This window comes from Astatotilapia calliptera, chromosome 10 (genome assembly GCF_900246225.1).
Source record: "Astatotilapia calliptera chromosome 10, fAstCal1.2, whole genome shotgun sequence".
NCBI classification, from domain to species: Eukaryota; Metazoa; Chordata; class Actinopteri; order Cichliformes; family Cichlidae; genus Astatotilapia; species Astatotilapia calliptera.
This window is the reverse complement of record NC_039311.1, coordinates 6,723,545-6,737,663: the sequence shown is the minus strand read 5'-3', so window position 1 is coordinate 6,737,663 and position 14,119 is coordinate 6,723,545. Positions and strand designations below refer to the sequence as shown.

At 38.2% G+C, this 14,119-nt stretch overlaps 1 protein-coding gene across 6 annotated transcripts in view; it reads right to left on the bottom strand.

Moving 5' to 3' along the window:
- Positions 1 to 6,677: 6,677 nt before the first annotated feature.
- Positions 6,678 to 14,119, bottom strand: part of LOC113030100 (RAC-beta serine/threonine-protein kinase-like) — a 43,309-nt gene continuing 35,867 nt past the window's right edge. For all 6 annotated transcript variants that reach the window (XM_026181218.1, XM_026181220.1, XM_026181219.1 and 3 more), the window contains 5 exons: positions 12,522 to 12,650; positions 10,776 to 10,990; positions 10,606 to 10,693; positions 7,732 to 7,834; positions 6,678 to 7,631 (listed from right to left, as the gene is read on the bottom strand). In XM_026181218.1, the coding sequence (XP_026037003.1) occupies positions 7,552 to 7,631; positions 7,732 to 7,834; positions 10,606 to 10,693; positions 10,776 to 10,990; positions 12,522 to 12,650 (615 nt within the window). In that variant the 3' untranslated portion in view covers positions 6,678 to 7,551. The remainder of the gene's footprint in view (positions 7,632 to 7,731; positions 7,835 to 10,605; positions 10,694 to 10,775; positions 10,991 to 12,521; positions 12,651 to 14,119) is intronic.

Here is a 14,119-nt window from a genome sequence, read left to right as displayed (position 1 = left end):
TTTGTATACTTTCTGCCCAGTTTGACCCATTTAGCAGAAGTCAGCCTGTTTAAGGCTCTGATATCTGTTCTTTATTACTTAAAGCAGTTATGACATGGTCTGATTTTCTCACCCAGTAAAGGAATATTTAATATATCAGTCTACTCTTCATTCTATCAGAAACAGTTTTCACAGCTCGTACATTTTCTTTTTACACATATATGTAAGCATTGAGCCAAATTTAGTAATGCCAACATATTAAACGAACAATATTTGTCTCTTATATATGATACATCTATATGTACACTGTCTAAGATACTTGTCATTGAGTGAAGATTTAAGGTGATAGGAAATATAAATAACTGCAACTTGAATCTTTGACACACAGTTCAAGCTCACTGCTGTGATATATCATAATAATCTGACAATATATATAATATTGGCCATATTATATTTACATTACGAAAGTGAGATGACTTTAGTCTCATGAAGAATATTAGCTAATTGTTATTTACTAACTAATCTTAAAATGACTGTTCAGTACAGAAATGAAGCCCAACAATCATGTTTTTACAGTCCTGTGGTCTCAGCCTCAGATACTCATTTAAACAAAGTGATGTCATGAAAAAAAATGAATGAACAAAAAAACATTTTTTTCTCCTTCATTTCTGTCAAACAATGCTGTATGAAACGTTTCTCGCGGTTAGATCCATGTTTGCTAGGCAACCTGAGCAGTGCGACGAAGGCTAGACTGTCCCATTTCACAAGCCTTGATATTTTGTATTTTTAAAATTTTATTACAGGGAAACTGTTAGAGGTGACGCAAATATGTAAATTATTCTTACTCTGGATCACCCTCACTCTTCTTCTTCTGGCTCACAGCTCTCTGAACTCTATGGTTTCACAGAAAAATAATAGTAAAATCTTCCAAAATTACAGTACTGTGCTTCAAACATTCTCATCTTTGAGCTGATATTCCAGAAGATATATATATATATATGTGTGTGTGTGTGTGTGTGTGTGTGTGTGTGTGTGTGTGTGTAATATATATTTCTAATAATCCAAAACTCAAAGTGGATTGAATAGTAAAGTGGTGAAAAACGGCAGGATAGAGAAGACTTGTGTGTTTCTAAGCCAGTCGGCACTCGTACCGTGATATCTGTAAGAAAGTGCAACAATATTGTAGGTGCAGCTGGCGGTGCGGCTAGCTGGACTGTGACTTTGCATGTGATGGCTCACTTGACACGGTGCAAATATGGGTGAAGCTATTGCGTTCGCGTTCCCATGGCGCTCACTACAGAGCAGTGCGTTAAACGAGGCATGGAAGCAAATAATTTCTCTTGAGAATTTTTATAATAGAATTATTACTTGATGAATCATTGTAGTCCTCAGTACAATCATAGGTTGCATAGAGGACACACATGCATATGCACATCCAAATCCATACACCACAAAAAAAAAAAGACACCATCAGCAACAGGAACAATATATACACTCCCTTCTCTGGTAAACACAATAATGTGTAACATCCATCCTGCAAACTGTGTGGGAAGCCCACATCAACAACTTGGGTTGAAACATCAAGTAAAGGTTGCCTGACGACATCAGCTCCAGGCCAATGTTACAGTTGCTCTGTAAGAATGACTGCATTTGTGGCGTCTTTACATGTATTGAGCAAGACAAATGGCAGTTTGGTCACACAATTACGGATTCAATCCACAGAAATTTGAAAAAAATCTAGGCAGAAAAATGTTGCCAAGACATCAATGTCATTGCCAAGGCAACTTTAATTAAGGCACTCTATCCCTGCATGGAGCTGCATAATTATAATGAATTACAAGTAAGGAGTTCTTACGGAAGAAAACATTATTTTCAACTACATGTTCATGTGTCCTTACAAAATAAAAGGCATTCATATTTAACTTTATTGAGTCTTAACAGTATTCTTTGGGTCTGTGTTAAATCCACGTGCAACCTACCTGAGTACCCTGAGTCTTTTTCTCAGTCTTTCTCTGAGTCACAGTAGAGCATGCGGGTGCTCTTGTCACCCATTTCAGACTGCACCCTGTGAGTGCCACCCTGAGATGCCCACAGGGTGGCACTGTTACTCTTATCCTTGGCATTCTTTGAAGTGCTATGGGTGTCATACTCTGCAAAAGGTTCCTGTTCTTTTAACATTCTGAAACTATCAAGAAAACAAACAAACAAACTCTTTTTTTGAGACAAACAACATATAGATGGATTTTTTTAATACCAAAGATTACCAGTATAAGCCTACATGAGGAAAATGATTATATTCGTTACGAAATGATACTGGCAGTATCTGAAAAAGAGGTTTTTTGTTCTTGTGCATGCACTCAGATAAATAGGTGAAGTTGAAAAACATATGTATACTATCCAGGCTGGTTGAGCCCCCCACTGAAGTACGCCACATTGGTAATACAACAAAGTTGTGGGTTTAGCAGTATTGTTTGCGGGCAAATACCACAGCCTTGAAAAAAGCTTGCATGTGAATTTTCAGTCAAACCTTTGGTCAAATACACCTAAAACAATGTCTAGAATGTGAAATGTTGGTATAATGGTGCTACTTGAAGCCTGAAAACGATCGCCCATAAAAATAAAATAAAAAACGAGCAAACAGCAGTAGCTGACGTCCTGACTGGATTCTACGTTAGCATAGATCCCTCCGGAGTTTTGTGCACACGGTTTAGGTAAAAATGAAAAAGGTTGAGGTTTTACATTTAGTTCAGTATTACCTGTTGCCTGTGTCCTTGTCTTTTGGGAAAATACTTTACACAAGTAATGGCTCAAAGAGGATTCCTTTTTTTTTTCTGTGCTGCAATTGTTTACTGGATTATTTGTGCCATTAATTAGCGTCAACTAATTTTTATTCAATCTCCGCACAGGATATGCTTGTGAAGATGGAATATGGGGGAGAGCAGAAGTGCGTTGAAGTTCCACAAAGGGATGAATGAAGGACATGCATATTGTATTGAAGAAATAAGTGATGAGAATGCTGTTATTTGCATTTACCATGTCAGACCTTTTGATAAACAAAATTCAGATTTGGTGTTTAACACTAAATCAGAGTTAACGTACCAACTCTCCAAAAAGAGTTAAATTAACACTTTCTGGTGTGGACCCATATAGACACTTTAATAGTGTTGAAATCAAATCCGACAGTGTTAATTTGGACATGCTGGATTTGCTGTGTACTTTTAAATCTTCACTATAATAAAAAAAAAAGTACTATTGAATCTTAATATCCTGACAAACGTGTTGTGGTTTTGTTTTATTTTCTACCTTGTGTTTACAAAATACACGTTATAAAACTCATAAAAACTCTTCATGTGGGTATTTTACCTGCCTTACCAACCACCGAATTAAAACAAAGCTCACCTTGGAAAGCATGTTTAAATTGTTTCCATCAGTAGACAAAATTATTCTCTTCTAGATCTTTCATCCACTTTGCTGAACAGCCCTCTTATTTTTATCAACTCATTCGCAAAAAACAAGTAGCTTCAGATGAACTGCTGAGGAGTGTTACTGACTAGCATTAGTATTAAGTCAAGCACATTCATAGCGAGGCAAGTAGTTCTGGAATGAAAACTAAAAATAACTACTGACCATGAAAAGTAAGGACTTTTAGGGTTTCTATTTTGAAATTGATTCTTTGCTGTTACTGAAACCTCTTTTGACAGGTGTGCTTCCCTTCACTTTCATCACTGGTGCTCTGAAAACATGTCCAGATGATACATTCATTAGACAACCACAGCAGTCAAACTGCTTTTCCTTCTTCTTTTCCTTCTTTCAGCTGCTCCCTTTAGGGATCAGCACAGCAGGTGTTTCAATCGTCATATGGTTTAATACCAACGTATCTCTAGAAGCCTCTTGTCACACCAACCATCTGCATGTCCTCCTTCACTACATCCTTGAACTTTCTCAGACACTAGCTCTACTTTTAAGATTAGGCTTAAAAAGAAGATGATCACTGTCTCCCTAATCCAAACTGGAAGCTGGTTCCATACAAGAGGGGCCTAAAAATTGAAGGCTTTCCCTCCCATTCTACTTTTAAATATCCATCCATCCATTCGCTTCCGCTTATCTTTTTCAGGGTCGCGGGGGGCGCTGGAGCCTATCCCAGCTGTCATAGGGCGAAAGGCGGGGTACACCCTGGACAGGTCGCCAGTCTGTCGCAGGGCTAACACATAGGGACAGACAACCATTCACACTCAACATTCTAACTAAGGAGCTTTAAATAAAATCTTTCCCTATAGCTGCTTTGCAGTTATTAAGCATCATCCACCATAAAGTAGTATCTTGCAATTTAGTTTCCCCAACACTGTATGTTTTTCAAACAATACTGGAAGTTTGTAAGAAAAAAAAGGAGAAAAAAGTGGAGTGTGGTCCGGTGGAAAGTGCCCCACCAGTTACATTTGGCAATGTTTATTGTTATCATTACTTATGATGCAGTCATGTAACTTTTAAATCAGCGCAATAATATTCAGTGCACTTAGTGTAGAACAGAAAGTAACAACAGAAATATCACTGCTTTTTGACAGCCCAACAAAACCTGAATGCAGCATAGGAGAAGTGGATGTGTGTGGCAACATGTGAGGCAGCTCATGGAGGCGTGGCTTCTTCACAGCAACATATTTCTTGCTGGGGGAAAGAACTGTGAGCCTCACAATCCCATGTGTGCAAACCGAAGCCACGCCCCCCCCCCCCCGACATTCTGCAAAAGAGATGGCAGAAAGAAATGCAGTGTTATCTGAGTATGTAATTCTTACATCCTCTGAACGTGATATGAGTTAATTGCTGCCACTCTGACCATTTGGGCATTTAATTACGCTTCTTCAGGTAGTTTACTGAAGATCAATTTGCATGCATAAGGGGCTATCATCTCAAAGTTGACATACAACTTAGATACTCTCTTATTCATCAATCCAGACCAAACGCACGACCACTGAGCACTTTGGAGGAATGTAACGAATTTAATTTTGATTTAATTTCTAAAAGCAAACAAACAAACAAAAAACTAATAAAGTATCCAATGTAATGACCCCCCACCAAAAAAACAAAACAAAACACACACACACACACACCATGGGTCAACTGGAGTCTGCAAGGGCTAATGAAATACAGCAGTGGTGCAATTTAAAGCATGCAGAGTGGAGGCTGACTTGCTTAAAGAAAGTGGGCAGAAAAATAATTGGACTACAGCAATGATGTCAGAATTCAGTTTTGTAGTATGGGAAAGTGGAAGTGATGTAAAAGAGTAGATTAGCAGCCAAAAACCTGCAGTAGGACACTTGAGTGGAACAATAAAGGGACGGTTTGTATGAATTCAAAAACTCGTACCAGTTTGCTTCTTGTCTAGAAGTATGAAGCGCCAGTCCGATTTTTTATGCCTGTGTTGAATAATGCCACTTGAATTGCTTTTTGAGTTGGTGGACTGCCTCTATGTGGTTAAATTACTGAAAATGTTATACTACATCTTTGAAAAATCCTGGTAAAGATGTTGCACCCCAACATCCTAAATAATTCTTGGATAAATGGCCATCCAACAAATTATGTTACTTGAGAAATTGTAATACATAATTGAACTGAGGTTTGCGGAGCTATAAAGAACTGAATATGTCTACATGTAGTAAATTTCATTATCGTTTTTTTTTTTTTAACATTTGTGGCATACAACTTGTGATCCCAGCCCATCACACATCACTCACACCCCTGTGGTGTAGGGGGGTCACGTAGGTCGCAGTGGGTAAGGCCAGTCACGTGGTTTTGCTGGGTGTTGCATTACCACGTGACCCTAGTGGTGAGGTTGCTGCAGTGGCCCCATTAACTGCTGTCTGTCTTGCTCAATTTTAACATTTTATAATAGTAATTTTATCTGCACCTTTGACATTGTGGGTGTTGGGGACTGAGCCTCGGCCCTTGCAATTTTTTGTTGAGAAATGTAATTTTTATTTCTGTTGAACTATTATCCACAGAGTGATAATCTCTACCCATCTTCTGAAAGGCCTCTCAGATAGTGATCATATTAAGGATCTGATGCTAAATGACTAGTTGTAAGATGTGTAGTTAAAATGAGACTTATATTCTAAAGTGCTTTGAGTGGTCAGTGAGAGTAGAGACTAGAAAGTGCTATAGAAAGATCATCTTTGAATCGAGGAGGGGGCCTAAGGGTACATCTTTCCATATCTTACAATGCTGTGATTGTAGGCATTCCCTAACTCTCTGTGAATGTTACTCATGGCCATTAATCAATGGTCATGAAAATTTGCATATTAAAGATCAAGGAACTGACCTCACAGCCCATTGTTTATTTAGTGGGCGAGTTTCAGTGATTGTGCAAATGTACTGTTTATAAGGTTGGGGAAACCTGGAGTCAGCTGAGACTGAAGAAGTCACTTGGATGAGTGATGAAACGTTTCTCCCACTGAAGACACTACATACAGATGAACAGAATCAACCTTTAGGATTTACTTACCTGGATACTGAGCATGCATCAAAACGTTTTTACATTATATTTAACATTTTTTTTTACTACATTTTTAAACAAACCAAAGAAAAAAAATTTCAACAAACAAATGATTTATGTTTTACAGATATGGGACAGTCTGGGCAGTGAGCTACCAGAACCTTTTCTATAATTTAATATAAATATCATGCAGAAATAATGAGATGTTCTGTTGAAAACACACTTCTTTATTGTATACTAAGATATCTCAGGGATTAAATGTGCAGTTAAATATATTTATGCTGAAAAGAAGTGCAGTTTCACTTGTATGGTCCCCATATGATCAAAGTGGGCTGTATGTGGCCCTCGATGTAAAATGAGTCTGACATCTCTGATGTAAAATGTTCAGCAAGTGAACTTGTGTTCTGGGGGACCAAAAATGCTAAATGATAAAGGCTACAAAGACAATATCTAACACATGGGAGACCAAAATTCTAAAGCACAAAGTAATAAAAAGTGACTAATGTCCATTTTTTGCAGTTAGCTTGTACAAGGATTGAGTTCAGTACACATCCTTCCATTTGTATAATATTATAATTTATTCCTTAATACTCAATGAGCTAATAATACAGAAGAAAAAAATGTTCAAAAAACAGACATGCAGGATTTTTTGGTGTAATAGTAAGATTAACTGCTGCTCTCCTCCCTTCTTCATATATTTCACCAAAGGTCACAGCCAGGATTGAATTAGAGGACTTACAAGTGTCATGGGGAGTTGCATGGCTTATTCATTGAATATAAAAAAAAAAGAAAAAAAGAATGGTACAAACAGCAGCACCATCTTTGTAGGTCTGATGGTCTTGATTATGTTGTTAAACTGCACTGATGGCTATGTGAAGTTCTTATGTTACAGTATAGTCACTGTGGATAGGCTTTTTCCTTTCTGTGGACAAAGACAGATTTTAACAATAAGGCTCCCAGGCAAGGCACTGAAATCGTGCTAAGAGTAACACCTCTTTAAAAATGAAAGCTCTACTTATTTTTATGGCTGTATGATTGTAACCAAGGTGTTTATACACGTGTGTGTGTGTGTGGCAGAGATGCTATCACTCTCTTATGCTAGCAGAATAGGAGAATTGGGGGAAATGAGCTTCTTGGCTGGGGTCCTCACAGTCCAGACTGTTATCTGTAACAAGAAGGCAATCTAAGTCAGTGACCAAGAAATGTGATATTAACTTTGAATAATGATGGATCAGTGCTGACGGGTCCAACAAGAAGATACTTACACTTGTTTGGGGGAGTGAGTGTGATTGTTTGTGCTGTGAACTCCTCATCAAAGTACCGGGTATCTGTCTCTGATGTTACTTGCGGTTTGAAGAGGGGGGTCAGCTGTACCAGGGATTGGAAGAGACAGATATCACTTGGTAACATGCTGGATTTATAACATGCATGTAGAGGAGGGTCTACAATGCAGTTGGCATAACTCATACCTAGGGTATCCATTTAAAATTCCTACATCACTTCGGTCTTGAGTTATCATATTCACAAACTTGGGTGTACATGCTACCAGCCTGCCGACCTGCCCAGTGAGGTGATGACATTACCCCAATACCCTTTTGCGGAAATGGGGTAAAAAGCCACTACTTGACCCAGCTGTCTTAACTAATTATAGGCTGTTTATCTCAAAAGATTTTGAACGAGTAGCTGTGAAACAGCTAACTAATTATCTGTACAGGAATGGTTTATTTGGAGAGTTTTAAATCTGAATTTATCACAGTACAAAAGCAGGGTTAACGAAGGTTACAAATGATCATCTTATGGCCTCATCTCTGTGCTTATCTTGATGCAGCATTCAATACTTGTTACACAGATCAGAGCATGCTGTAGTTATTAAAGTTACTGTGTAAAAACCTAGATGACCTCTAATTCAGACAAACCTAAAGTTCTTGTCTTTGGCCCTAAAAATCTTAGAAATATGATGTGTAACCAGATACTTACCCTGGATGGCATTACCTTGGCCTCCAGTAACACTGTAAGGAATCTTGGAGTTGTTTTTGACTACGATATATCCTTCAATGTGCATATTAAACAAATATTTAGGGCTGTTTCTTGCATTTCCACAATATCTCTAAAATTAGAAACATGTTGCCTCACAATAATGTTAAGCAATACTGGCGACCACCAGTGGTAGCCTCGTAGCACATACACCTATGGTCTCAATTTCAAAATCCTGCGTCGCTTTGTTTTTAAGTTATCACAATCATAAGATTTTCAGAAAACTTGACCTCTAAACTTGAGATTAATTAAAAATTCTGATTAATTTGAAAATTCTCGGTGACTTCTTTCTTGAGTTATTGCATTCACAAGATTTTGTAATGACAATACCCAATCAGCCTTTTATGGCTAAGGAGTAAAAAACACTTGTATTCCCATGCGCTAATATTTGTATTAATTTTTATTAGTTCAATTAGCTTTTTGCTTTACGCAGAAACAGCTAACAGAAATTTCCTTCAAAGAGCTACTTATTAAACTAATTATAAATTTATCCAGGAGTCTGAGAACAAAGTGCTCTATTATTATGGTGATAGGGTACTATGAGTTCTTTAAGAAAAGATGGGGCCTAAATATTTAACAATTTGTATGTGAGGAGAAGGATTTTAAATTTTACTTTGAATTTAACATGGAGCCAATGAAGTGAAGTCAGTATGGGAGGAATATGCTGTCTCATTCTAGTACCTGGTGGTACTCCAACTGGAGCATTTTGGATCAACAGAAGGCATTTCAAAGAGTTTTTATGACAACCTGATAATGAATTTCAATAGTCCAGCTTAGAAGTAATAAATGCATTAATGCATTTTCAGGACAAGATCAGAAATAATATTTTTAATTTTAAAGATACTGCACAAAATAAGTAAGCAGTGCTACATATTTGTTTAATCAAGAACATCCTGGTCAAAAACAACTCCAAGATTCCTCACCGTATTACTGGAGGCCTAGGTAATGGCTTCCAAAGTATGCATCTGGTTAGACACTGTGTTTCCAAGATTTTTAGGACCAATGAATCAGAATTTAGACGCAGGACATTTATTATCTTAAACAGTTTAACGAATTGGTGTGTCAGTGGGTATCAGCTGCGTAGCAATGAAAATGTATCGTATGCCTTTGAATGACACTGCCTAAGAGAGGCATATATAATGTAAACAGAATTAATCGTAGCATGAAACACTCTGGAATTCTATGATTAACCTTTGCAAGTACAGAACAATCTTCATTTACATGAAAAAATTGGAGTCTATTAAATAGATTTGATTAAAACCACTGCAGCGTACTACATTCTCTAACTACGGCATGCTCTTATCTCTGTAATAAAATCTTAGTGTCCAAAATATTAAATGCTGCACTGACAAGCACAGAGGTGAGGTAGGAAATTAGAAGTCATCCAGGTCCTTATGTATTTAAGACATTTCTGCAACTAAAAGTGTGAAAACAATCTCCTATATTCTACATTTGCCTTGACTATGGAGTAGGGTTGCAAGATGGAAGCCTTTCCTGACAAAGAAAAACATTGAAATCTGGCAAAAATTTGCAAAATATACATCAAGTATTCCACAAGCATGAGGAAACCTCTGATATGGCCTGATGAGTAGGCCAAACTTTTTGGTTGCAATTCAAAAGGTTGTTGGTGAAAAAATCAACACTTTGCACCACCAAAAGAACCTAATATCAATGGAATCTATCACATGTGGATTGGCCTGATGGCTACTTTCCATGGACATTTACCATTTATCAAAATTTGAGAACATCTAAAATCCGTGTCTGTGAAGGTTCCCAGCCATCCACCGTCATCGTAGTGTAAGGAGCTTGTCACTCCACCTCACCCAAATTCAAGTGTGTGTGAAAAATGTGGTTACTTTATAGTACATCTGGTGAGTGTTGGGATTCCTCATGAATGTTATTATTAATTTGGTTACTTTTTATTTCTCTCATGTCATGTTGCTATGGAGCAACAAGAATGCTACACTGCAAGAATGCCAGAATCCATCGTTTCATTTTTGACTCACTTGTAACTGCTGTTCCTGTTAAATGAAGACATGACTGATTGGACTGTCTGACTGCGCTTGATAAATAGAAATAAGTTGTTAAAAAAAAGAAAGCCCCACCTTTCTCTGTTCCACATCATGCCAGTTGATGGTGATAAAAAATTTGTGAGTCATTACTTCTTTGGCATCACTGGGACCTCCTCCTAACCTGTCAGTCCAAATGAGATTATTTGAGAGTAAACTAGGCATTTTTAATATAATCCACACAGAGTAGTAGTTTGGGCTAATACCTGTGCTTGGGATCCTTCTTGAGCAGGCCAGCCAGCAGGGACTTGGCCTCAGGTGAGAGGTTCCGAGGAAAGCGGATCTCCTCCATTAGGATGAGCTCAAATAAGCGCTCGTGGTCTTGGTTATAGAAAGGCAATCGGCCACACATCATTTCATACATAACTACACCGAGACCCCACCAGTCCACTGCGCGGCCGTAGTCATTATCTTCTAGGACCTGAGGAAGAAGAGACCGATTTCTCAACAGCAGTAAAAAGCCATAACTCTGAATTGGCACACCATAGCATTTGGTGCAAATAATGGCACACTTTTGTGAGTCAAAAATATTTCTTCTTTATATGTTTTTTCTTCTTTTTCTGTTCAAACTTCTTACCAGTCATCTTTTACATCACCCCTTCTGATTGAAAGAGCAGGGCTAATCTTTTCTCTTAAGTGTGTAAAAAAAATCAAATGCATCATTTTCTTCCTACTCTTTAAATAAGTGATCTGCATGTTTAAATGGAGCTGCCATTTAAACCATGCTTAACTGGTACTAAGGGGTCCGAATTGTGCCTGATATAATATCAGTGTATATCAGTGAGCTGATAAAAGGAACCATACCAGCTAAAATTCACCAGAAATTGAAACTCAGACTACACAATGTTTTTCTAATCTTCTACTGTCTAATTTGTTAATTCCATGCAAACTGTGGCCTCAATGTGGTCTTCTGCTGGTGTGGCCCATCTGTCTATAGTAGAGCCCAATATAAGTCAGTTTCAGTTCAATTTCAGTTTTAATTGTCATATGCAAGCTAGCACAGGGTCAACATTCCAATGAAATGTGTTTGACGTGCAGAAGACAAGTCACTCAGCAGTATAATACAGTAAAAATATTACAAATATTAACAGACTAAATATATATAAATATATACACAAATGTATAAATAAAAAAATCTTAAATAGAAATGTGACCATTGAAATGGGGGTAATGGGATATTGCACATGGGATAAAGTGGCAGGAGTGAGCAGTAGCACAAACTGAGCAGTACAAGATTTTAGAGTTGCAGTTAGTACAGTATTGGACGGAGTAAGGGTTTTTATTTTTATTTAAATACTAATAAGAATGAAGTGACCAGTGCAGAGTGTAGTATGTTCTTGAGAAACTTTAGGACAGCTTCTGTGTGCATCCTGTGAAGTGTGGTGTCGGTATTCAAGTGTTGTAGTTGAGGTGTTGAATGGCTTGATGGTAAAAGCTGTTTTAATAAATAAATAAATAAAAAACCAACTGGTGGTCGCCAGTGGTACTCCTCTTGACACAATTTGGAAATCCTGTGTTGGCTTGTGCTCAAGTTGTCGCATTGACAACATTTTCAGGAAACGTGACCTCTGACCTTGAGGTCAAGGTCACTGAGATTTGAACTAGTCTGAGATTATGGTATGGCATGAAACGTCTACATCACCTCATTCCCAAGTTCACAAACTTGGGTGATTGGGTGTCTTGGGTGTAGCATGATTCTTAGTGATATTGGACATTGGTCAACATATCAACTCACACGTACCTTGTTTTACTGTACACAGGAAAAACAAACAAAAACAGAACACTTTACATGGCTCAACCAAGACAGCTTCTTATGCACATAAAATATGAGTAATAGATTTACAGTTGCAGCAAATCTAGAGACAGGGGACCAAACTATGATATTAAACAAGCTATTAAACAAGCTTGACAACACAGGTGTGTTTAAAATGTGTCACCAGACAGTGCCTTACCTCAGGAGCCAGATATTCAGGTGTTCCACAAAAGGTTTTCATTGTTGCATCTGGAGTAATGCCCTCTTTACAAAGGCCAAAATCAGTTATTTTAATGTGTCCGTCTTTGTCCAGCATCAAATTCTCCAGCTGAGAGGAAAAACACATTCACATCAGATTTCAGTATAATCATACACTGCTGCCAATTCAACAGATCCACAGTTCCTGTACATTTTCTTCGTCTGTTCACAAAAAAACAGAAAAACAAACATGCTGTCTACATTAAACTAACCAAAAAATAAGCCTACATCTAGTCAAAGCAGCTTGCAAAGAAAAGCGTCTGGACTTCTTTAAGTTGCTTGAAGACGTTTCACCTCTCATCCGAGAAGCTTCTTCAGTTCTAAGGTCAAATGGTGGAGAGTCCCAGATATAACCTAGTGGGAGTATCGCCCACAGAGGGACAAAAGGACCCCCTGATGATCCTCTAATCGCCTGAGCCAAGGTATGAAACTGGGTGTGGGTCCCAATCAGCCAGAGCTCAGGCGATTAGAGGATCATCAGGGGGTCCTTTTGTCCCTCTGTGGGGGGTTACTCCCACTAGGTTATATCTGGGACTCTCCACCATTTGACCTTAGAACTGAAGAAGCTTCTCGGATGAGAGGTGAAACGTCTTCAATTCAATTCAATTCAATTCAATTCAATTCAATTTTATTTATATAGCGCCAAATCACAACAAAAGTCGCCTCAAGGCGCTTCATAGCAACTTAAAGAAGTCCAGACGCTTTTCTTTGCAAGCTGCTTTGACTACGATGACCTGGATGACTGAGAACCTTCACAGACATATTGCCTACATCCAGTGTACAAATATTTGTGGAACCTCATCATCTTGATCACTGAAAGAATAGTTTTGTTGTTCCTTTTTCAAAGACAGGTCGACGTCATTCAAACTCGTCCAAGATTTTTAGTAGATACTCCTGTGATATCAATTTGAAGCTCCCACATCACTGTATTCTTGAGTTCTTGCATTTACAAGAGTTTCAAAAAGAATTACCACTGACCTTGATATACAGGGAGTGCAGAATTATTAGGCAAATGAGTATTTTGTCCACATCAACCTCTTCATGCATGTTGTCTTACTCCAAGCTGTATAGGCTCGAAAGCCTACTACAGTTTAAGCATATTAGGTGATGTATCTCTGTAATGAGAAGGGGTGTGGTCTAATGACATCAACACCCTAAATCAGGTGTGCATAATTATTAGGCAACTTCCTTTCCTTTGGCAAAATGGGTCAAAAGAAGGACTTGACAGGCTCAGAAAAGTCAAAAATAGTGAGATATCTTGCAGAGGGATGCAGCAGTCTCAAAATTGCAAAGCTTCTGAAGCGTGATCATCGAACAATCAAGCGTTTCATTCAAAATAGTCAACAGGGTCACAAGAAGCGTGTGGAAAAACCAAGGCGCAAAATAACTGCCCATGAACTGAGAAAAGTCAAGCGTGCAGCTGCCAAGATGCCACTTGCCACCAGTTTGGCCATATTTCAGAGCTGCAACATCACTGGAATGCCCAAAAGCACAAGGTGTGCAATACTCAGAGACATGGCCAAGGTAAGAAAGGCTGAA